The following is a 23606-nucleotide window of genomic DNA, read 5'->3' as shown; positions in this document are numbered from 1 at the left end:
AGAAAAAGGATGAAAGGGTGAAAATGTGAATCATAGAAGAGAGAAAGGGGGGGGGGGGGAGATTCAAGAGCACAGATAGGAGAGGGGTTAGGGAGTTAGAAAAAAAATGTAGATAATATAAAGACTGGAGATGTGAAAGATCGATGATGTACACAGAAGGATAAGCTGGAAAAACAGAATGGAAGGGTAAAAACAGTATAGAAATACAGGTATAAGGGGTGAGTGAGGGAGAGAAATCGCAAGTTTTGAATGGCATTATCTGTTCTACAGCTCATAAATATTTAATTCCAAGCTTATCCATTTTCAAAGTTTGAATAATTGATTTGAAAAAATGAAATTATAGTTGAATTTGCCCAAAGTAAAATACTTTGGGAGCACAGATATCTGGTCGAGACAGACAAAATTTGACTTAGAAAATGAGAATAACTTGTGTTTGCATACTTTTGGTCTGAAAGAAACTGCTATGACTAAGGCAATTATTTAGCTTATGGAGGCCGACTTATGCAAAGGCTACTTTATTTCATAGAACAATTGTGTAAAAGCTGACTTTTAAAATCTTATCTTTTGGGGTCAAATATACAGAAAGTCTAAAAAGTTTGCTAATATGTGATTATTCCTTTTTGGTATTAAACAATTTCTTAAGCTTGGAATTGGAAAAAACATACTAGGATGAAACCTTTTGTCTAAATTTTGAAAAGTGTTTGAAGTGCCATTATAAAAAAAAATGACATTATTGAAAGAAGCTTTAAAGCATCATTGAAAGTTAAGTAAAGATCACTACAAATGTGTTGGAATGAAAGAATGGTGGTCCCACTAAAATTCACACCACTGAACCATTACCAAAACATGTTATTTGACTGGCTTTGATACAAGTGACAACAAAACACAAAAAATAAAAGATTCAATTATTTGTTTCAGGGAAAACGTATTTAGCTACGTTTCCTTGTATATTTTATTTACTTATTTTAACACTGCTCTAATTCAATTTTGCAAATATATTCACACGACTCCAATGAAGATTATCTACATTTTCATCATAAATATGTATTATACACCCCAAATGCATATCAATAACATATAAAACAATCCATAAATAAATTAGTACTGCAACACTTTAATACATCTATGGATACAAAATAACCATCCTACATGGTTTTTATTAAGATATATTGAAGGCAAGTTGAAAAGGCAAAGTGTAATCACCGATTTATTTTTCTGTGCCAAAGAGGCGGCTAATGGTTGAATGGGAAAAAATTTCCTCTATAACCGACAACAACCCAATGCAGAGAACCTACTTTGGGAAATAAGATTCAAAGGGAATACAATAGTACTTTCTTGCAAATACTATCTTACACATATTCAACAATGTATATATGACTGTACAGTAGATCAGTTTGTGATCAACAATAAATCATACACTTTTTCAAATTATTGCAAAAAGTCATCTCCCATCTTACTACCCTCTGAATTTCATTATGAAATGCAAGTATTTTTTTATTTTTTATTTTGAAGATATCAGCTCAGATAAACTGTTTATTAGAACTATGATAATGGTGGCAACCTTATGTTGTTCGAAAACAGTCTTCTAATTCCTACCAAGAACTCTTTCTAGGAATAAGAAGGTTGCTACTTACATGAATGTCAACAATTCTAAAAATCTTGCATTTTATATTTTGATATACAAGGTTTTAGCAGCACGGCTAGCATTAGCACTCAAACAAGCTGGAAATCACTGACATCAACCACTACAATAAACCATTACAGAAACAAACGTCAGAAACAAAATAGCAAAAAAAGCCAAAAAATATGAAGAGACAATAAAAAGAAAACATATTTAATCATATGCATACCAGCCTTGGGAATGGTGATTTGGTGAGCAAAACCATATTGTACAGTAAAAAGGAAAAATGTTGGCCATAACCAAAGACCCCCATTATGTAACATATTCCTCAAAAAATATATTTTATTCATATATAGTAGCCAGTTCCTTGGACCCCATTACGAAGTTTTGTGAGGCACAACCCCATTATATTATGACTTGGGTGTCCCTAACCCCTGAAAGATACCACTACATCAGCATGTGAGCTTGTCGTCTGTCTAATAGGAACTAACGCTTCTATCTAAACAGCACCTCCAGTGATCATGCCTTTATTGTACACCCACAACCCTCAGGACATCTGCTGAAAGAGAAGAGACAGCGACATTAGCATGTGAGCTTGCCGTCTGTCTCATACAGTTTAATGCTTCTATCAAAGCAGTGCCATCAGTGTTCATTCTTTGATAGTACACCAACAACCATCAGGATATCTGCTGCAAGAGAATAAAACACTACATCAGTATGTAAGCTTGGCGTCTGTCTCTAGCACCTTCAGAGTTCATGCCTTTTCTGTACACCAACAAGCCGAGGATATCCGCTGCAAGAGAAGAGACCACTACATCAGCATGTCAGCTTGCTTTCTGTCTCGTATGCACCAATGCCCCAATCAAAACTGCGCTATCAGTGTTCATGTTTTTATTGTACACCAACAACCCTCAGGATATCTGCTGCAAGAGAAGAGACTGCTACATCAGCATGTGAGCTTGCCGTCTGTCTCATACGCACTAATGCTTCTATCAAATCAGTGCCCTCAGTGTTCATTATTTACTGTACACCAACGACCCTCAGGATATCGGCTGCAAGAGAAGAAATTACTACATCAGCATGTGAGCTTGCTTTTTGTCTTATGTGCACTATAAATGCCTCTATCAAAACTGCGCTATCAGTGTTCATGTTTTTATTGTACACCCACAACCCTGAGGATATCCGCTGCAAGAGAAGAGACTGCCACATCAGCATGTGAGCTTGCCGTCTGTCTCATACGCACTAATGCTTCTATCAAAACGGTGCCCTCGGTGTTAAGATGCTCTATATGGTGTGTCTCTGTTGATACCTACAATGGAAGAAGATATACCATAACAGATTGATTTATAATTATTGTTACAAGCTATCAAAATTGAAATATTTGACACAGGAAATGGTTGAATTGGCTCCTATTGGGGAAAAGCACAACTTTTTTTTTTATAATTTTATAGAAGTATTTCCTTTTTTTTGTCTGTTTACCTGCTAAGTAGCATTTAAGGACCCACTAAAAATTAGGCCAAAAAAGTTGTACCAAATACTTTCATATTACAACCCCCATCCCTATGAAGCTGTTCCATAACATTTGCTCCGGCGACAATTGCTCCGATAGAAAATCTGCACGTTAAGCCAAACATAAAACCCAACCCAACATTATTCTGAACCAAAAACTCTAAACCTTTTCCCTCTGAGATATTAAGACCGGAGCAAATGTCGCAGGTGCATAGGTCGCAGGGTGCATATGTCGTGTCAAATGTAAAACAGATCAATATATTTAGATTTCATTTACTTAAAAAAAACCTAAAGATGTGCAATTGTGCATCAGTATGCTGCGGGGGAGAAAAATGACTTATTTTTTTAATCACAATTAAAAACAAATCCATGAGAAGTAGACATTTTTATTCACCATATTACAGAGATCAGGGGAGTGTTTCATGAAAAAAAAATCATTGATTCTCACTGACAATCTACTCTGAGCCAATCAGATGCAAGGATTTCAGTAGATAATAACAATAGGCAGTTAAAATCACTGCCTTATAATACTTACCACTCTCTTGATGTATCTGAGGATCAGTTTTTGTCTCTTGGTATCAAAGGTCTGGAGAGCTTTAGCCATGGCTTGTGAGTTATCGGATGAGAATGACGTAGGGTATTCCCCTCCATACAGCTGACCAATCAGGGAGAGACACTCACAGGCCGTCGTATGGATCTCTTTATCCTTGTGACAAAGCTGAGGAAAAGACATATATGTTTTTAAAACTAGTTTTTACTTCAGCACATAAATGATTAACAATAATAATCACAACAACATTAATACTAAAAATAATTCAGAACAATTAAAAAATAATAATAATATTCAGTTCTTGTACAGTGGATATCACACAAGATTTAATGTCTATATGTGCCTAATGAATTGCTACAAAGGCTACTCTACTACTGAGGAAGTAGTTCACTCTGCAAAATTTTTATGTTTTAAAAGGCTTTTGCCTTCTTTGATAACTTTCTTTGACACTTACCAGTCTAATAATGATGAGACTACAGTTGACCAAGGGTTTGTTTGCCATCAGTATTCTCTCCGCTCCCTGTGTGTCTGCGCTACTACCAGACTTTTTGGCCTACATACATAGTAATAATAATAATGATAATAACAATTATACGAGTTATTCATATTGCAAACACATCCATCTTGCTAAGCGAGGCCACTGATCTCAGTGCTCACAGCTTATTGAGGAATTCCTTCCCAGTGCAACAGAAGGCCAAAGATAAGCAAGGCTAAGGTCACATAATTACCCTTGAAGCCAACCTTGAGGACCACCGTGACGTGACAAGACATTTGCTCCTGCGAGAATTGCTCCGGGCTTAATTTAGTCTAAGATGTGGGTTAAGGGTTAGGATTGCAATAGGGTTTTATGTTAGGTTTAGGGCTACGTTTAGGATAGGGTATAGTGTTAAACTCAGGGTTGAAGTTGGCGATTCCATTAGTGTGTGGAATTCAGCGGAGCAATTGCCGCTGCAGCAAAAGTCATTGAACCCGCTGTGAACTCCACTCCCTGACAGTGGCTCATGAGACATTTGCTTGAAACTGAACCTTATCATAATGACATGTCCTATTACAATCAACAAAGTAGTTTTGGTCATACCTGTAGTACACTCCTGACGATGCATGCGATGTGTTTGAGCAAGGTATGTAGAAGATCAAGAAGACCCGTCATAAGAAGGGTCAGTGACTTGGAATCCACCTTGGTGTCCTCCGCTGATAGGTACATCCGCTGGACGTCTTCAAAAAGAATGCTGATGTGATCCTGAATACCTGATAAAATATCAAGTGAATATTCATATTAATATTATTTCTAATACTTACAGGGTCAGAATAAAGTCCAAATTGGCTTCAGGTCACAGCAGAAGATGACAACATTACGATTTAGATTGAATTTGCTTTTATTCCTACAGGCAGGCTCGAAACAGATTGGAATTTTGATTTTGATGTATGTTTGTTGTTTTGATGTTCATATGAAATGATTTTTCAGTACCTTTGAAAATCATATTGCATCGGATCGCATAGTGTGCGCCGTGCTTTACTTTATCATTTCTTACCTTGATCATAAAGGCCTTGCATGTCTGTGTTGGTATCTGCTAACATACAGTTTAACACTGAGATAACATAACGTATGGTGCTACATGTGGGACTGTTCCTATGATCTATCAGTACTTGAAATAGCACCGGTACGAGCTCCAGTTCTTCCATTTTTCTATGAAAAGAAAAGAAAAATTTGATTATTCAGCATAATTAGTCAGTGACTGATGGTCAGATCAATATGGATGCCCTACATATATCCCCATTGCTCCTGCATAGGTAAAGGATATTCAACATCCGTTAGGAACCATAAGAAACCAATAGATATATTTTGACAGAGACAGAAGGAAAGACAGAGATGGAGATACAATGAGATATAGACACAGAGAATGACAATGAGAGAAAGAGAGACAAATAGAGAAACATAGCTACGAGGAAAAATAGACAAAGAGAGAACGAGAGACAGAGCTAGAGAGTTGGTACAAAGAAAGATAGACAGAGTTAGTGAGAGCGACAGAGACAGAGATAAAAGGAGAGATAAACATTGAGAGGAAGAGCAACAAAATGAGAAGAGAGAGATAGACAAAGAGAGACAGGCAGAGACATAGCATAACAGAGACAGAGAGAAACAAAAACAAAATAGAAATAAAGATAGAGAGAGAGAGAGAGATTAACAACAAATTTATGAGGAGTAGGATCTGCCTACCTGATGAAGGCGGGGCTTGTTTCAATGAGAGCTAGTATGAGTTTGAGTGCATAAAGTGGTAGAGGATCGGCATCGACGAGAAGCTGCTGGAGACTAGGTAGAATCTGTGACGTGATGTCAGTCAGAAGCTGCGGGTTTGTGATGGCTCCATTCTCTGTAAGGTTGTCATGGTTTAGGAACAAGCAGATGATCTCAGCGAACAGACGCACACAGAACATACGGGTCTCATCTGAAAGAAAATAGAAGGATATATTTCCTTTTTTAGGTATCACTCTAAAGTGAGCACTTACATCATAATAACTTTTAATTTTCTAGGTATTATTCAAACCATATAACCGGGAATCCAAAATTAATTTACAGAAATACCACCACATGAGATGTCATTCTCAGAAAATCGTCAATAACATAATATTTTTGAAATGCTATTCAATATTTAGAATTTGGAATCTAAAGTTCAAACACATAAATATCACAATAACACTTCATTTCAGAACTGCTTTAATGAACATTTTGAACTTGCAATCTAAAATCCATTGACTTAAATATCATAATAATATTTCATTTTTTAGGTATGAGTCAAAACATAGAACTCTGAATCCAATATTCAGTTAAGATACGTCATCATAGATAAAATTTTACATGTATATTTCAGATGTTATTTCAAATTTAAGAACTTGGAAACTAAACTTAATGTAATTTACAAAAATAAGATCAAGGCATTTTGTTTATCAAAAATGAAATAGTTTTGTTTCCCCATCTCTTTTCAATTTACTTGTAAGAATTATGAAACACAACATACAACAGGTCCTAAATATGCAGTTCTGGTGAAAATCAGGTTTGTGTAATTTCTAGAGCCGCATTCAATTGCTACTATTTCTTAATGGGCCGAAGAGTGAATAAAAAAAAATCGTACTGTTTCTACTTGCTTGAGGATTGAGGATACTATCAATGACCTGTATATGATGCTCCATGATACTGAGTGACTGCTTTCAGGTAAAACAATATACCTACACATTTCCTTCATCCCTTTTCCCACACACACAATCCACTTTAAGTTAATATTTCTTTCTAGAATTCCACAACACAAGTAGTTTCAATACCATACTTTATCTGTATTATTTATTTTGTAATTATCTGTGTTATTGTTTGAATATTTTGTGTGTGTCATTATTACCTTGAAAATACATTGCAGTTCGGCCTTAGCCGCGATGATGTCTTGATTTTTATTACTAAACCATCTATCTATCAATCTATCCATCTATCTATCTATCTTCTCAATTAACTTGTAAAGCAATATAAACCTAGATTCATTCAGAGTGGATTCGGAAAGGATCTTACCGTTTCTACTTGCGACCAGAGTAGCTAGAGGATTGAGGATACTATCAATAACCTCTATATGATGCTCCATTAGGATTGATGGATGCTGAGTGACTGCTTCCAGAATGGACAGGATAATATTGTTGAACTCCACGATGCCTAACATCCCTGGGAAGAGGTTAAAATAAAAGCATATGTACAATAGGTCAATTGCCAATTGGTCTTCCCTGCTTTGTCTAGTTTTTGTTGGTCTCATCCCACATAGTCTCATCCAATTTGGTCATGGAGGTAAAAAAAAAAAAAAAAAAAAAAACAAGTGATAAATTGGCACTTGGTCTACCCACTTTTTCTATGTTTCATTTGTTCTCATCCCATGTGGTCTAATCCTAGTTTGTTTACTAACCATTTGAAGAGTTAATTGCAACTCTTTTAAACTCTTAATGTGAATCCTATGGTAATAAATGTTAATGAATTGTAAAGTTTAGTGACTGAAGATGGTCTAAATCAAAGATTGGAAATTTGATCTGAATTTAGCATTACTCTATTTTTAGTTTCCATTTTTATTTCTTTATTGAAGCCTTACCTATTGCAGGTTTATGTTTTTTTCTCTCCCAATTATAGATTCTCGGTTTTTTTTTAAATTAAGAATTGAAAGTTTGAACATGGTATTTTATTTAGTTCATTGAAACCTTACCTATTGCAGGTTCTATGTTTGTTTCTCCACAATCCATTGATTTGACATGAGTCAGTAGGGCACCAATATTGGACAAAAACCTCTCACCAACAATTCTTGGCCTGAAAACCTGAAAACAAAAAATACAGCAACATGATATACTTATTAGATTGCATGCGTCTTTATCCAAACCAACCATAACATTCAGATGAAAATAAGAACAATAGTAATTATTTGTCCGAGAAATCATTTTTCATAAACAAACAGGAAGCAAATAAAAGTATTTACATCTTCTAAATATCAAGTGACATCACTTTATATGCCATTCTAATCGATACCTTCTTCTAAAACTGCAGACAAGGTTAGACTTTGAAACAATACCCAGTGGTGGACTGTGACCCGGAAGAGACAAAGCATTGGAGGGGCACAGCATTGTTCACAAACAATACAGTGCCCCTCCAATCATTGTCTCCTCTGGGTCACGGTCCACCACTGACAATACCTATACACTACCAACACTGCATTGCCTTTTGTATCATACCTGGCACCCTGGGTGGACAATGGCCAAGTGTGGATCAATGACTTGCCATGGAATGCTAAGCCATGGTGGGATTCAAACACATGACCCTCTGATTACAAGTCAAGAGTCAGAACTCCGGCACTATGTCCCTTCCACAATAAATGAAGAAATGATGAAAGCAAGAAAGAAAGAAATTACTTCTAAAAGGAAAAGGAGAGTCAAGAAAGAAAGAAGAGATTGAGGCAGGAAAAAATTGAGACAAGTGGAGCAGCGGTGTAGCTCAGTCGGAAAAGTTTCGGAAAAGATTATATGATCTCAACATGAGTGGGTTCAAGTCGCGCTCAAAACAAAAGACATCTAACAAACAAGTGGAACGCCTCTGGCAGTCTCGCCTGCATTACGCAATTTAATATAGCAGCAGTGCTAACTTTGAAAACTACTATAAGATAATCATTCACAAAAACACCATTCATATAATGACATAATACCACGTTCATTGACCATAAATGACATTTGAACGGTGAATTAAGACTTATCAACTACACCCATGTCCACATTTCATTCACTCTATCTATAAACTTTCAAAGTTATGATGGCAATTCAGCAATTACCCCAACATGGCCTAAGTTTATTGACCTTAACTGACCTTTGACCTTGGTTTTGTGACCTGAAACTCACAGGGGATGTTCAGTGATACTTGATTACTCTTATATCCCAAGTTTTATGAACTAGATCCATAAACTTTCAGAGTTAGGATGGTAATTCAACAAATACCCCCAACACGGCCAAAGTTCATTGACCTTTAATGACCTTTGACCATGGTCATGTGACCTGAAACTCGTACAGGATGTTCAGTGATACTTGATTACTCTTATGTCCAAGTGTTATAAACTAGATCCGTAAACTTTCAGAGTTAGGATGGTAATTCAACAAATACCCCAACATGGCCAAAGTTCATTGACCTTAAATGACCATTGACCATGGTCATGTGACCTGAAACTCGCACATGATATTCAGTGGTACTTAATTAACCTAATGTCCAAGTTTCATGAACTAGATCCATAAATTTTCAAAGTTATGATGGTAATTCAACAAATACCCCCAACTTGGCCAAAGTTCATTGACCCTAAATGACCTTTGACCTTGGTCACGTGACCTGAAACTCAAGCAGGATGTTCACTTATACTTGATTAACCTTATGCCCAAGTTTCATGAACTAGGTTCATATAATTTCTAAGTTATGATGTCATTTCAAAAACTTAACCTTCGGTTAAGATTTTGAAAATAATTCTCCCAACATGGTCAAAGTTCATTGACCCTAAATGACCTTTGACCTTGGTCATGTGACCTGAAAGTCAGGCAGGATGTTCAGTAATACTTGATTAACCTTATGTCCAAGTTTCATGAACTAGGTCCATAGACTTTCTAAGTTATGATGTCATTTCAAAAACTTAACCTTAGGTTAAGATTTGATGTTGACGCCGCCGCCGCCGTCGGAAAAGCGGTGCCTATAGTCTCGCTCTGCTATGCAGGCGAGACAAAAACTGCTGCTATAGCGTTGTTTTTGTGTGCCTCACCACTGTATTCAGTGCAAGTGTGAATGCAGTTGGAAAACACTCCACCAATCGGAAGGGATGCAAATGTTGGCCATGTGTATAGGAGAGTCACAACCTATCCACATTTAAAACCAATACACTAATCGTCAAAGAGTTAGTGTTCACCTGGTATATTGCATCTGCCGGTCCCTGGCAAAACTCAACAGTACGAATATACCCCCCAAAATGATCTGTACTAAAAACAGAAAAAGAAGAAGAATAAATACAAACCTGACTTGTAATAAGATGTAGAGCCAATGAGACCAGAGGTAGACTTCCTTTGAGCTGTTTAGCTTGTATTGTAGAGGGATGCTTCCGACCTGATACTGCAGCTAAACTACTCTCAGCATCACCTAACAATGAGAGATAATATTTACAGACCACTTAGTAAAGTTATTCAAATAGAGATGAATAAGAAAAAAAAACAATTTAAACAAAAAACAGCAAACACAAATAATGAATACAAATGAGTAGTCTTGTTTTAATTAATGATTCAAAATCTAACAACATGCAAGCTAGTTTCTAATAACTGGCATACTGCACTTGCTGAATTATACTTGACATGAATACTTTGAGTAAAATGTCACATGCAATAAAATAGTGTCCTAGCAAATTGTGACCTACAACTTAGATTTCAACAAATAATTCTTGATAGATCCCTTGAAATGGTTCACATAAAGAAATTTGTGGACGAATTTGCTACCATACAATTCACTAAATTACATTAGAACATATATGTACAGCAAAAAATTACACTGTATAACCAATATTCTAAGAGTTTTCTGACTTATTTTTCAGATCCAACTTAACCATCAATCCTTTAACATCCCTTTCCATTGTCCATGGAGGACTAAGAATGCAAGCCAGAATAAAAATCAGAGGAATTGAGGAATTTGTTCTTATTTCATTTTGAATGTGCTATGGACCAGTGATGGCCTGGTGGAAGATGACAGGTTAAAATCCTGTTGACTCCAAGATTTTTTCCGACTTATTTTTCAGACCAAATATATGTATCCTCATTTACTGGGTGTAAGCCAGAAAAGCAATTTGCCTTTTCAAACACCAGGGGCCTGTTTCATAAAACTTGACATAAGAACAAATTTACAATAACAGTAAAAAGCTACTGAAATCCTTTTATCTGATTGGCTGATAGTAAATTTGTTATTATAACAAGTCTTTATGAAACAGGACCCTGATTGCTGTTGCTTCCATCACTTTTACAATAATCAATTGAGTATAGATTTGAACATAAGAAGGACGCAAGTCTACCTGTTGGCCAATTGGAGTTTACCATGGGAAATTGTTGCCCCCCAAAAAATCCACCTTGTTTCATTCATATCTCTGCATTTAATCCCAAAGTACCTGAAGTGAATGAAAAGCTGACCAAAATCCTGATTGGACAAATTTTGAACAATTTTACTTTTCTTGATCTACTTGAAAAGAACTAACAAGGACTTGGGTTGTTACTGTACTAGATTTACGCAATTTGAAAATAATCACAATTATACATGCTTATATAGCACTCAACACTTCTTCATCAGAAGTCTCTATAATAAATGCAGCAAAATTACCCTGGCTGCTACAGCTGAGCTACTTTTCACGCTCAGCGTTTAAATTTTATGAAATATGTTGAGGTAGATTGTTTATTAAATTGGATGGGGAAATACCTAATATTTGAGGGAGCAGGTTGACCAGATGATCAGCGAGAAGGGTGAGACATTGGTCCATATACTTCCATTGGGCCTGACTATCCACCTTGCCTCTGCTCATCTGTTGACGGATGTCTCGCTCCATGTAAGTTATCAACCTGAACACAAATACAACAGCATACAGATACTTAATAGGCAATGGTATAAGATTTTGCATGAGGTGGAAGAAAAATAGTCTATTCAACAGGGCGTAGCCGAGTTAGTAAAGTTATAAGTTATTCTTGCATTCCCCTGAAAGTACTATATTCTTTTCTTTAACTCCAATTATTTGAAAGAATGAGAACAATTAGAGAGGAATGTGTCAAATGGTACTATGTTACATGGTGCAATCATTTTACCTCAGCTTACTTGGTTAAAAATATTCATACCTTGCCTGACAGCACGCCATGATCATTTCTGGGCTAACCTTGATGATTTCAAGAACAACAAGGAGAGCTTTGGCACGGATTAGCACCGACGGACTCTCCACCAACTTCATTACGTGCAAGCAAAACTCCTGAAAACATGAAAGAAACCAATAATAAATCTTTAAATACCATCAACAGTATGAGCATTAGGAACAGGCTATATATAGAATAAGAAGCAGATGAGGTGAAATGTCTCATTAAGTCTACAACTGAGTCTGGTGTTATTCGAAAAAGCAGGACATTTGTAATCGAGTTTTAAGGAAAATTAGTGAGTGAACTAGTTTTTCATTTGAAAATAAATGTACGATAACATTCAATTCAAGTGAGAACAAAACAGGATGCCTCCAGCAACAACCTTTGGATGGCAGATGCATACAAATATTTCAACTATCCCTTTGCATGCATAAAACTATTTTCTTACAACTTGAAAAGAGCTGGGGGTTTTATTGTTTACCTTATCTTGGGTTATTCTTTGAACGTGTGATCCTTCGGTCAATAGATGACCGAACATGGTGACCAGTGCTTGCTGGACACGGCTGATATTGACCGCTAGCCCTTCCAATACCTTGGGCAACCCAACCTTGTCCAGAATACTCTGAAAGATGCTGACCGAATGACGGCAAATTCTACATAGAGCCTGGATAAAGAGAGAGAAATGTTAGAATGGGTTAGGGTAGATCAGGGATAGTTTTAAAATGCGCAAACATTTCACTCAAAAAAAAGGGTTTGAATATGCAGCCCACGATCACTGCCAATGACTTGTGTACTGAAACAGCAAGTTATATTTGTGCTAATCTTTTGAGAAGACCCACTTATTAATCAAAGTTTCAATCAGGGTCTGTGCCTGCAGACTAGGTCAGGGAAGTATTTCATGAAGCAGATAGGCAGTGATTTTCACTGAAAGTTCTTCTCATCATTTATCATTAGAATAGAACAAATTATTCAGTAAAAATCATTGACAGGAAGCTTCATAAAACACTCCCTAGAAGACATATTACAGGTAAATCTACCTTTAGTTAGTCAAATATTTTGGGACTGCAGATATCTGTTTGACTTGGGCAAAATTTAACTAATGCAAAGTAGAGTATTTGAAAGATGACTTGCTAAAATGGAACATACCATGGGAGTGTCGGCCAAAGAGTGCATAAAAATGTTCTAGTACATGATAAAAACACCTTACTGTTTTAAAACTCATCTTGTGTTGTCAGCAATAGAGTGCATAAAAGGTCCTATTACATGATAAAAAAAACTTACTGAAATGGCACATATCTTGGGTGTGTCGGCCATAGAGTGTGTAAAGAGCTGCCACAGAAGATGTCCTATCTCGTTGCTGGATAGTTTCTCACCATGGACGCTGTTTGTTGCTGCAACATTCTCTATCACCTTGGCTGCAAAGTGTTGCACAATTGCATCCTCCTATGAAAGAAAAACCATGAAATGAATATTACCACACTATAGAAACACAAATTGGTTCATGTTTATGTATAGCAGAAGATAGAACAAGAATAAACTCAAACATATAAGATAGAAATATTTGATGACGAAATGAAATATAGTCTTATTTTAGGGTTATGGTTAAAATGAATGAAATAGATTAAATAAATTAGCAACATACGGAAAATGAAATTAATAAAAAGGTAACCCAAATGCATGAGATCGAAATGAAAACATGATGCCTGTTATATTAAGAATAAAACCTAAACTTCTGTAGTTGTAGCAAACAACTGTTTCATGAAAAAGGTTGATTGTCAGTTGTCACCATAACATTGTAGATCTAGATCAAGTACGTTTACACAAACCTAACTCTTGCAAAATCATGAAATCCAAAAGCAACCACACTCAAGATGGCCAACACAAATAAAAACATGTGGGACTGTGTGCCATTATTGATTGGAAGAAAAAAAAACCATCATCCCGCAGGAATATCATGCTTATTTTGCTCATTTCTCAGCAATCACATATTTTCTACCAGTATCATTTAGCGCATACTTTTTATACATAATATACATACAAACCTTGGGAGGCTATTTTATTGGATACTATTCAAACTTATTTTCAGATCCTTACCACGGCTGGCATTTATGTTTAAGAATCTGTGAGGACAACTTACCCCTTCTCTAAGGCACCTAGAGATCATGGTGTAGACCAGGGCAGGTACGTTTGAAGGGTTCGATGCCTCGTCTTGATCATGGGTAGCTGCCAGGAACAACAGTTCTCCAATAGCTGGGACCATACTCTGCTTTAGCTTGGCGTTACGATTGTTATCTCGTAGAACTTCTGTTAGTGCTGTGATGATCTGATACAATGGAAGTGCCATTAAAGTGGCATTAATTACTTGAATTCCAAATAAAGTAAAGACATATTCTTCAACGATATCATCGTCGTAATATTTTAACCAATATCCTACACTAAACCGGAAAAGCGGCGACTATTGTCTCACTCTGCTATGCAGGTGAGGCAAAATTATAATTTAGATTTGTACAATTGCATCAAATCTTCACAAACTTCCATTTAATGGTTCATCTCTCCAGCAAATGGGAATAATTTCTTGACAAGTTGTGAATCCACATCACTCCTGATAAGCTTAATCACAAGGGGCCCGTTTCTCAACACATGGACAAGTTAGTCTTATCTTTAATCCACCAACCACGGAGTTAGTTCCAATCTTACTAAACCTGTTTCTCGAAAGGCTTCCTAACTAGAATACCTTGATATCGATACTATCGGTAAAAAGAGCAGACGAGACGTAGCCTTAGTCACAAAATAGCATAATTTTCAAAAAGAAAAATTATGACAAAATTGCAAATATTATGATGAATTGGGAAATAAATCTTTTCAAAATAATAGCACAGATTAATTATGCATCATACACACTTAGACCATGAAGACTGGAGCATTTAATTGCAGAGAAAATTAAATTATGAATAATTCATTTCATGACTAAAAAATCACTTGTGGACGTTGAGGTGGATACCCCCGGGAGACCCAATTTTAATAGTTTACGAAAGTAAACCATAACAGTTTTCTTTGTAAAATGATGATAACTATACGGACTTTTACTATTCTAAACGTCATCAAAATATAGTTTAACAAAACATTTTTAATCATTGATACCGAAAGATACGATATTGGACAAATTATATGCATAAATTAGAGATAGAATTCATCCAACTGTTAATAGGGGTCTGAAAACAACAAATACGAGTCCAGTTGTGGATGGCCTGACGTGGTAGAATCTTTATCGATTAAATCATTTTACTATTTCAAAATGAATGGTTTTGTGGCGTTTACCAACAGTTTTTATAGTTTCTTTGTATTACAATTATCATTGAATGCATTAACCCACTTGTTTTGTGATATAATTTCAACCACTATGATTGATTACGTAAGATTATAATTTTAAAATTTCTAGGCACTTTCGCATGTCATAGTCTACCCACGTAATGTCACTACGTCATTAAGAAAGAAGTTAAGACAGGTTCGGAGGTGTCATAAATATTTAGTGAGGTTGTTGTACCCGATCTTGGTAAAGAGGGCTTAGTGAAACGGTTAGCGGACAAGTAGCTCACTATCTCCGATTTAGTCAAGAAGTTAGACTTATGACGGTGTTGAGAAACGGGCCCCAGGTTTCTACAAGAACTGTTTTTATTCCAATACATACCTCAGTTAGAGGGAAATCCTCTGACAATTCATCAAGATTTTGAGCAAGTAGGCCAAACACCCTGCCACATCGGCATCGTCTGACATAGAAAAAAAGTATTGTCAAATATTAGTACAGTAAAAAAAAATTGCACTCAACTGTTATCCCTGTAATTAAGACTGTTAATTATAGGATAAAACCTGGATGATTGACTTAAGACCTTGCCATGTATAGATTTATTCTGCCAATCTTCAAATTATTGATGGTGAATAAGTGTAAGTCGTTTTATGTGCTCCTTTAAAAAGAAAATTTCAAGTTTATTCATCCAACATTAGTATGATATATCACAACATTGAACTTCCAAAATCTTGTAGAAAATTCCAATTTTGTATATAGCTGCAATAGGTCTCTTATCACTTATTGTTCATAAATATACACTGTTTTCATATACATTTTTTATTATTCAACAAGTATATTCATGTCTGTAAAGTAAACTTACATTTCAAGGGGTTGTGATGGCTTTAAAAGATTTATCATGCAGGGAATCTGTAAATAAAGTTCAAAATAATAGAAGAAATGAAATAATTTCATTATTAGGATAAGCATTAAACCCATCAAGATATCATACAAATAATAATCAGCATTTACATTGTGACAAAGCTTCCCCTGATGAGGTCTGCTTTGTCTTAATTAGGAGAAACGCCTGCAACCATTAAGCTGTACGAAGCACGGGAATAAAAACGCTTAACACAGTTGTGTTGCCGTTGATTCTTTCCTGCTGGATTTATTACCAGTTTTCACTCGATGAGAAGAAACAAGTCACAATATCGTTGTCGAAAATGACGGACTTAGCAGCTCCTATGTCTGCACTCGGCCACGCCCGAGAATCTTCTCCCAAAACTCTCACTTTCCCCTACTTTTATCCTTTTCTTAAATCTAAAACAACCGTGTTGGCCATGTGAGAATTTTTCGGGTTACATAAAATTGTATAAAGAAATACTTAGAGAATTCTGGTTATGTAAAATATATATAAAGAAATACTTAAGAAAACCCTTTTCATGTTTTCCCCTTGTCTGGAACTTACACAACCAGAATCTGTTCAGACAGGATCCCTTGACCCTCTTTGGACATTTGTTTTGAGATGAAAGACTCTTGGGGTCAAGCAAGGGACACCAAGATACAGCAGAAAGTGGAGCCAACATAATGAATGCCAAATGCCATGTGAATAGGGTCATTCTAGCTACTATGGGTAAATTCACATGGAAATTTTAAGACAGGGTATATATTCATTAGTTATTGTTGACATATTACTGAGACATTTATATATCAATGTCACATACATAGTGCAATTGATCTAGGTAAAATCTTTTCTGAGGAGCACTTTTATCATTACCCAAGCTTTGGCTAGAGCTGCTGTTTCCAGCACTCACATGGGTCAATTGCAGCAGTGTGGGCAAATTTTTTGCTGAAGGAAACACACCATGGCTGGGATTCGAACCCACGACCCTCTGATTAAAGTCAAAACCACTAAACCACAGCGTGTCACAATCAAAATACATAAATATCTATATGGGTATGGTGACAGGGTATCAAAGCCTGGGTGATGATGGTTTGAATCCTCCCGGGCTGATTCATGAAACCTTATCCTTAATCTTTGAATAAATTTTAGTGCAAAAAACGCCTGTAGATGACAAATCCACTGACCAATTTTGATATAATAATCACTCTTGAAGCAGTCTTGGGTTTTTCATGGAACTTATAATCGATTGAAAATTAATTTTAGTGCATGAAACTACCCCTTGATTCCAAAATTACGAACAGGCTTTGATACAGAAATTGCTCTTGCAAAAGCCTTGGGTGTGTAAAGACACACTTGAATTTATTTCAAATTTTAGAATGAAACAAGCATTGAGTGTTTCATGAAACCTATTGTTTTTTCAATTTTAGTGCATGAAACATTCCCCAATGATAAATTAACTACCAGTATTGATAATTACTCTGAACTTAAAGGACATGTCCACTCCAACAAAAAGTTGATTTGAATAAAAAGAGAAAAATCCAACAAGCATAACACTGAAAATTTCATCAAAATCGGATGTAAAATAAGAAAGTTATGACATTTTTAAAGTTTCGCTTAATTTCACAAAAAAGTAATATGCACATCCTGGCTGGTATGCAAATGAGGAGACCATGACGTAATCCACTCACTATTTCTTTTGTATTTTATTATATGAAATATTCTAATTTTTGTTTAATATTATATGGTTCAGTCAAGTTGGTCCTTATTGTCAAATCTATGAAACATGAAATATTGTATAATTCAAACAATAAAAAACAAAAGAAAAAATAGTGAGTGATGGACATCATCGACTGACTCCCCTAGTTGTGCATATCACTGTTTTGTGAAAAATAAGCAAATCGTTAAAATGTCATAACTTTCTTATTTTACATCCGATTTTGATGAAATTTTCAGCACTATGCTAGTTTGATTTTTCTCTATTTATTAAAGTCAGCATTTTCCTGGGGTGGACTTGACCTTTAAATATGATTAAAATCAATTTTAGTGCATGCAATGCCAATGACCAGGTTAGATCGCTCTTGCAACAGCCTGGGTGTTTCATGAAACATTAAAGTTGATTTAAAATCACTTTTAGTGCATGAAACATGACGATGAAAACCAATGGAACAGCCTTGGGAGGTTTCATGAAACCTAAAAATGAATTTAAAATCAATTTTAGTGCATGAAACACAAGCTAATGATAAATCTACTGACCAGTTTTGATACAGCAATCGCTCTAGCAACGACTCCTGTCCCACAGATAGTTCCCACGTAGTTGAGTAGTTGAAGTTTAGTTCTCTGGGTCCCTGCTGACTTGTCCCCACTCTTGCTAGCTAAGGACTCGGTGATGTTACCAAGGTAGATCTGAAGAGCAGTGTCTGTCATCTTCAAGAGCTTATCATTGCTGTGAACAGGAATGCCCATGCTACGTGATTCAAACTTCAGAGATGCTGGCTTCTGAATCTGCAAAGACACATGGAAGATGCAGATACCATTTAACTGTTTATCACATTGACTGAAATTGACTGGAAACCGTACCAAATGATCAGTGAAACCCGATAAACGCTCATAACAATTTTTAAAAGCATTTCACTGAGTTATAAATGATCCCATTTAAAAATTGAATAAAATAAGATATAATAATCTAAGAAGGCCATATCTTCTCGAGCAAATTATAGTGTTGTACATGGTACTGAAAAATTGTACAAAGTACAAAATCTTGATCCCACCGCTGCCACCTTCACATTGCATTACATCCCTACTCTACCTTTGGATTATCAATGATGGGGGAGACAGAGAGATCCCACTGAGTGAAGATGCTGACGTCAACATCAAGACTGTCCTCATGGGAGATCTTCCTCTCTTGCTGATATCTACTCCTGCTCTTCACACCACCATCACTCTTCCTCCTCTTGCCGCTTTTCTTTCTGGTAGGAGGTGGTTCCTCCAGAGGCTCTTCTGGAGGTACTGCTGGAGATGTCCTTGGTCTTGAGCTAATCATTAAATGAATATGGTCAAACTTATTTTGTCAAGGAAAAAACCCCCAAATGTTGCAGATTTTTAGCAAATAATATGATATCCAATTTGATTAATGCATGAAGTAATTTTACAAGTTACATTATCATTTTATTGTTATGCAATAATTTCTTTTGTGACAGAGATAAATGGTACTCTGCCTTTGGGAAATGATGAGTAGATTACAGCATTCTGACGAACCCCTGTCAATATGAATAAAAATACAGAAATATTGCAGCAATATTGGAATATTCTGAACAGACCTCCCAATCTAATTCAGGGGGAAATAGGGCTGAAATTACTATTTGAAAAAATAGAGAGAAATATTATTTCCCAGATTGGTGTGCAGAAAATTTATCAAGAAAATTAAAAAAATCATATCAAAATAAGAGCAAAGAACTGTCAAAAAGTCTTCCTTTCTTTCCTCCCAAAGTCAGCATGTTTGAGATGTGTGTGTATGTTACTAATGATCAATGTTTTTGATTAACACAGGAATCCTGTCAGTTCTACAGTGTGGGTGAAATTTCATGAATATTACTGCATAACTGAAAAACATCTCCTACCTCAATAAGAAGTGTGGATCTTTCTTTGCTGTGTCCGGAGAGCTCTGAGGCCTTGACTCAGGTCTGTTGGAATGGAGTGAAGCTTTCATAAGGTTGTCAGGTATTTTCATTGATGACACTGGTCGACCCTCAGTAGACAGTGTCACAAGTGTTACATTCTAGGGACAATCAGGTAAAAAAGATTAACTCATACAATCAGAGTGATATTTAACAAAACATTATGGAAATGGGCACAAGAATGGGAATGAAATTAATAACAATAACAATCATATTATTCTGATAATTTTGACCATTACTATTATTATTATTATTATAATAATGATATTGCTATCATCATAATTACTATTATCATTATTATCATTGTTTTAGTATTATTATCATAATTACTATTATAATTATCATTATTATAATCATTATGAGTATTATTACTATAAAAAGTAATTACAGAAACATGAAATATTTATATAGTGCTTAATACGTCTCTAAGCATGGCTTTATTAGCCTGTCTACCCTGATCAGGTGCTCAAGCTTTTAGGAAATTCGTCATATCAGGTACCAAATTATTACACCTAGGTGGAAGATGGCAAATGTAGATTAATGCCTTGCCAAAGGAAGCGAGTGTTGCGGTGGGATATTGAAATCATCATGAACACAACCAGAGGGTTGATGGGAACACTACCAAATAAATGAAGTAAATAATAATAATAATAGCTGGATTTATGAAGCGCTTTTTGCCTGAGGATACAAAGCGCTGCTATTATTACCTCGGCTTTAGCTCGAGCTACAATCACCGGCGCTCAGTGCATGCAAGGAATTACTCCTGCCGGGTACCCATTCACCTCACCTGGGTCGAGTGCAGCAGTGTGGATAAATTTCTTGAAGGAAAACACGCCTTGGCTGGGAGTTGAACCACGACCCTCTGTTTCAAAGGCGAGAGTCAGAACCACTAGACCACGATGCACCCACTGGATAAGTTACACTTACTATAAATTGATTCCCACAGACTATAGAGGGAACAATCAACACACTAGAAATGCCTACCTTCATTTCATGAGGAGTATGTGACGTCAAACTAGTATGACTCTTTGCCATATCATCAGCAAGAGATTTCTTGGTACCGTCATCGACCTGCAGTTGACCATGCCAGAAGGGATGGATGACCAATTCATGCCATGTCGCCCTGAAAGACAAATACTTATCATTAAAACCAAGTACCTTCAATTGCAGCAAATAATTATTTCATAATAAAGTCTTCAAACTCAATATTGACTCTCGGTCACCATATCATCATCTAATATAACACAACTAAGTCTACATGGTTAAATAATCTGTTTTAAAGAAAAAAATATATTTGGAAAAAAAAGTACACAAACTAAAAATTAGGCCAATTGGGCTTTCGAGTAAATGAGAATTAGACAATGAAGGTAGTGTATACCAAACAGCAATTAGAAATACATGTAGTAGACCAATGGCCCACATGAAATTGACTTTTTAAAAAGTACACCGACTGCTTGCAGACTAAGTGAATATATTGTCTCACCTTCTTGTGGGATCTTTTGTCAACAAGACTTTGATGAGACTGCAGAAATCTGGAGTAGGTTTAGTAGCCAGTCTTGGTCCTTCACAACAAATGAAGAAAACAGAGAGTTCACAAAGAGTTCACGTAGTAATTAAATGGCTATAAATCAGGCAGAATAAGTCTCATTATCATTACATAATTCCCAAACCAGTGGTGGATCCAGAGTGGGGGTGGGGTCTTCCCCCTCCCCATCCTACCTGACTCAAATGTTATTCTTTCTCCAAAATATTTAATCTTTCATTCATCTCATATTTTTTGCTCATCAATAAGTTTTCAAAGGAAAACCCCCCCCCCCCCCCGTAAATCCTGGATCCCTGGCAAGGCTTAATTTCACCCCAAAAAATTGTCTTGCATATGAAAGAGGAGGCAAAACATACCTTTAACCTTTGGTGTAGGATAGTCTTTGGTGAGAATCTGTTCCACTAGTTTGGAAAACTCCTCAGCCTGGAAAGGAGGGTTGCCTTGAGAAAAGAAAAGTATGAAACAAAAGAAAGTAATTTTAATACCATTTTTAAAGTATTATTTCTCCAAATAAATCACACAGTATCCAACTTTCTTTCTCTCTTACATAAAACAAATAATAGTAATATTGATATCATTTTGAAAATCTAACCTGTTTACAATATCAATCACTGTTCACCCTACTTCATCTGCACAGAAATTCAAAATTTTTCCAAGATTCTCACTGACAATTCAGGGGGCGAGGAACAGTTTTGAAAGTGGGGGGGGGGGGGCTGAAGCCCATCCCCCCCCCCCCCCACCGCTGCCCCTGCAATCATTTCATCATATGTTTTTTACCTGTCTCTGAAGAACATGGAATATGACGTTTGAAACAAATGAAGACGTCAGAAATGGCTATTTAAAAAGAATAGAAATCAAGAATCTAACTTATCGTGCTTGGATAACTAACCTGTGTACATCTCATATAGGAGGCAGCCTAATGCCCAAAGATCAGTTGCAATGCTGTGAGGCTGTCCTTGTAAAACCTCTGGGGCAAGATAATTTGGGCAACCTACAAGAACAAAGATCATCATTACAAAATCAATGAAAATACATAGTCGCATTATGCATTCAATCAACAAAACATGAACAAAAAATCAGCAAAAAATAACACTATTTGCTTCATAAAACACTGCCATGTTCCGGTCATGAGTTTAGATTGAGGTGCCTGGGAATAGCTTCTTTCAATTTTTCATCATTTAATAATAAGTGTGTGCTGTAATTTTAAGATTATATCATCATCAAAATTATTTTGTTGGGAATTCCTTAATTTTGTTGTGAGTAATATGCACTACACACAAAAAAGTGTATCAATAGGACTGTGTTCAGACAAAATATTTCAAGTGCTCTTTTTAATATTTCAATGGAACAGCATCTGACGAGCAACCCCTTTCATTATACATTGCTAATATAATGTTCTTCCTAAATTATGTGAAAAGAATTCTAACAATGAGGATTGTTTTAACCAATCATGCAACAGAAATTCCCCATTATTGCATATTCAGACAACAATATTCGACAATCCAAAAGGGTTTGGGGACTTTAATACATGGTAATGACAAATTACCTAAGGTACTTTTGTTTGTTCCTTCATCATCCTGCTTAGTTTGGTCAGAGGTGCCCTCTGGTGACGTCATATCAAATATGTCTTCCAAGTTCTCCTCTTCCAGACGAGCTAAGCTAAAGTCATCATACTTCAGTGATCCTGAACTATCCACCAATATCTGATTGACACAAAGGGCAAACAATCATATCACAATACTACCTCATATATCTTTTTTTTCAGTAAAACAGGGTAGTTTATTTGTGGAATGGCTATAACAATCAACTAATATCCACTGTGGAATAGTTATAAATATCTTATTGTCACAGGGAAAAATTCATTTCAAGTAGACAGTAGTTGACTTGTGATATAGCCATTTACTATCCATTAATATACAGCATGGTATAATAAGAACTATCAACATATATCTGATTGTCATAGAGCAAAATTCATATTGTGTACTCATTCTACGTGTACCTCAGAGATCATATTTCAGTAACAGAGTAGATGACTTGTAAAATAGTCAACACTATACAATATGTCCACTAATATCCACTGTGGAATATCAAGAACAATCCACTAATATCT

General features: G+C 35.9%; 1 protein-coding gene across 1 annotated transcript in view; it reads right to left on the bottom strand.

The window, feature by feature from the left end:
* Positions 1-900: 900 nt before the first annotated feature.
* Positions 901-23606, bottom strand: part of LOC129257464 (serine/threonine-protein kinase ULK4-like) — a 30338-nt gene continuing 7632 nt past the window's right edge. Inside the window, exons 4-27 of the mRNA XM_064096802.1 lie at positions 23043-23199; positions 22386-22487; positions 21853-21936; positions 21437-21515; positions 20938-21076; positions 19897-20054; positions 19086-19311; positions 18533-18781; positions 16259-16305; positions 15781-15859; positions 14230-14415; positions 13374-13535; positions 12574-12756; positions 12081-12208; positions 11671-11810; positions 10235-10356; positions 7910-8018; positions 7237-7383; positions 5899-6127; positions 5213-5367; positions 4759-4928; positions 4135-4233; positions 3666-3848; positions 901-2930 (exon numbers count right to left, since the gene is read on the bottom strand). Coding sequence (XP_063952872.1) covers positions 2775-2930; positions 3666-3848; positions 4135-4233; positions 4759-4928; positions 5213-5367; positions 5899-6127; positions 7237-7383; positions 7910-8018; positions 10235-10356; positions 11671-11810; positions 12081-12208; positions 12574-12756; positions 13374-13535; positions 14230-14415; positions 15781-15859; positions 16259-16305; positions 18533-18781; positions 19086-19311; positions 19897-20054; positions 20938-21076; positions 21437-21515; positions 21853-21936; positions 22386-22487; positions 23043-23199 — 3489 coding nt within the window. The 3' untranslated portion in view covers positions 901-2774. The remainder of the gene's footprint in view (positions 2931-3665; positions 3849-4134; positions 4234-4758; positions 4929-5212; positions 5368-5898; positions 6128-7236; positions 7384-7909; positions 8019-10234; positions 10357-11670; positions 11811-12080; positions 12209-12573; positions 12757-13373; positions 13536-14229; positions 14416-15780; positions 15860-16258; positions 16306-18532; positions 18782-19085; positions 19312-19896; positions 20055-20937; positions 21077-21436; positions 21516-21852; positions 21937-22385; positions 22488-23042; positions 23200-23606) is intronic.

The sequence above is a fragment of the Lytechinus pictus genome, chromosome 3, assembly GCF_037042905.1.
Source record: "Lytechinus pictus isolate F3 Inbred chromosome 3, Lp3.0, whole genome shotgun sequence".
Taxonomy (NCBI): domain Eukaryota; kingdom Metazoa; phylum Echinodermata; class Echinoidea; order Temnopleuroida; family Toxopneustidae; genus Lytechinus; species Lytechinus pictus.
This window is presented reverse-complemented; position numbering and strand designations above follow the sequence as displayed.